Below are 1,236 nucleotides of genomic sequence, written 5' to 3'. Positions count from 1 at the left end.
CACACACACACACACACACACACACACTCGCGCACACACACACACACACACACACATGTTATGCCTGCTCTCCATTATAAAAGTCGGTAAACTTTTATATTTGTGATTTTTTCTTTACTCTCTCAAAAAACAATAATTCTTTCGACGTTTACCTGATGAGAAAATGTTTTGATAGCACCTGTAAAAATATGCGAGTTAGATATTTTCTCCTTTCGGCGCTTATACGCGCAAAAATGTGTCGACTGCACCTTAAAAAAAAATTTGCTATCTTTGCCTTTCTAGGCTGACATGGCAAAAATGTGTCGAAAAGCTCTGGTTGAAAAAAACAATCCTCTAACTATATATGTTATTATTATTATTATTATTATTATTATTATTATTATTATTATTATTATTATAGATTCCTTTTCTTCTTTTGTCTCTTTTAGGAACAAAATGTGTCGATAGTGCCGTTAAAAAATTCTGCAACTAGATCTATCTATTTTCTTTTTTTTCTTTCCTTGTGCAGCGGATGACAGCTGCAAAGACGTCGCCCCGAACTGCCCGGATTACGGAATAAATGCTTGCTCTGGTGTCTACAAACCATGGGCAGAGAAGAACTGTCAGGCCTACTGCAAACTGTGTCCCACGAGTGAGTGGCCTACTTACTATGATGGACACTACTTACTGTGGTGGACACTACTTACTATGTTGGTGGTGGTGATGTTCTTGATCTTCTGTTTTCATTGTTTATTCATGTCGTTGTTTCCTTGTTGTTGTTGTTGTTGTTGTTGTTATTGCCGTTGCTATTGTTGTTGATGTTGTTGTTGTTGTTTTTGTTGTTATAATTCTTGGCGGGGGGGGGTTGTTTTGTTGTTGTTGTTGTTATTGTTGTTGTTGTTGTTGTTGTTGTTGTTGTTGTTGTTGTTTTGGGGTCTTTTACTGATTCTGTTAAACACACTGAAGATTACTTCGACAAAAAAACAAATAGCCATACTGTATCTGATAATAATCTCACTGTGAATGTTGGAGATATTCTGCTCCACTATAGGCTCTGTTTCAGGCAAAAGAGGCAGTTAAAGACCAAGAATATAACTTATTTAAAGAGCTTAAACTGATGGTTGACCACTCACTTCTGTTTCTGACATTAATCCCCCCCCCACCATGAAATGTTTCTGTTTTGAGACTGACCGAAATGTTTCAATGTACTATGCACCGCCATGAAATGTTCCTTTTTCTTACCATCACCATGACGAA

The 1,236-nt window shown here is 37.0% G+C and overlaps 1 protein-coding gene across 1 annotated transcript in view; it reads left to right on the top strand.

The window, feature by feature from the left end:
* The window catches only part of LOC101847325, a gene marked incomplete in the record, with an annotated part of 98,606 nt that overhangs the window by 83,842 nt on the left and 13,528 nt on the right, over positions 1-1,236 (top strand). Inside the window, 1 exon segment of the mRNA XM_035968864.1 lies at positions 509-631. Within this exon segment, the coding sequence (XP_035824757.1) occupies positions 509-631 (123 nt within the window).

This window comes from Aplysia californica, unplaced genomic scaffold, assembly GCF_000002075.1.
Source record: "Aplysia californica isolate F4 #8 unplaced genomic scaffold, AplCal3.0 scaffold00092, whole genome shotgun sequence".
Lineage (NCBI taxonomy): Eukaryota > Metazoa > Mollusca > Gastropoda > Aplysiida > Aplysiidae > Aplysia > Aplysia californica.
This window is presented reverse-complemented; position numbering and strand designations above follow the sequence as displayed.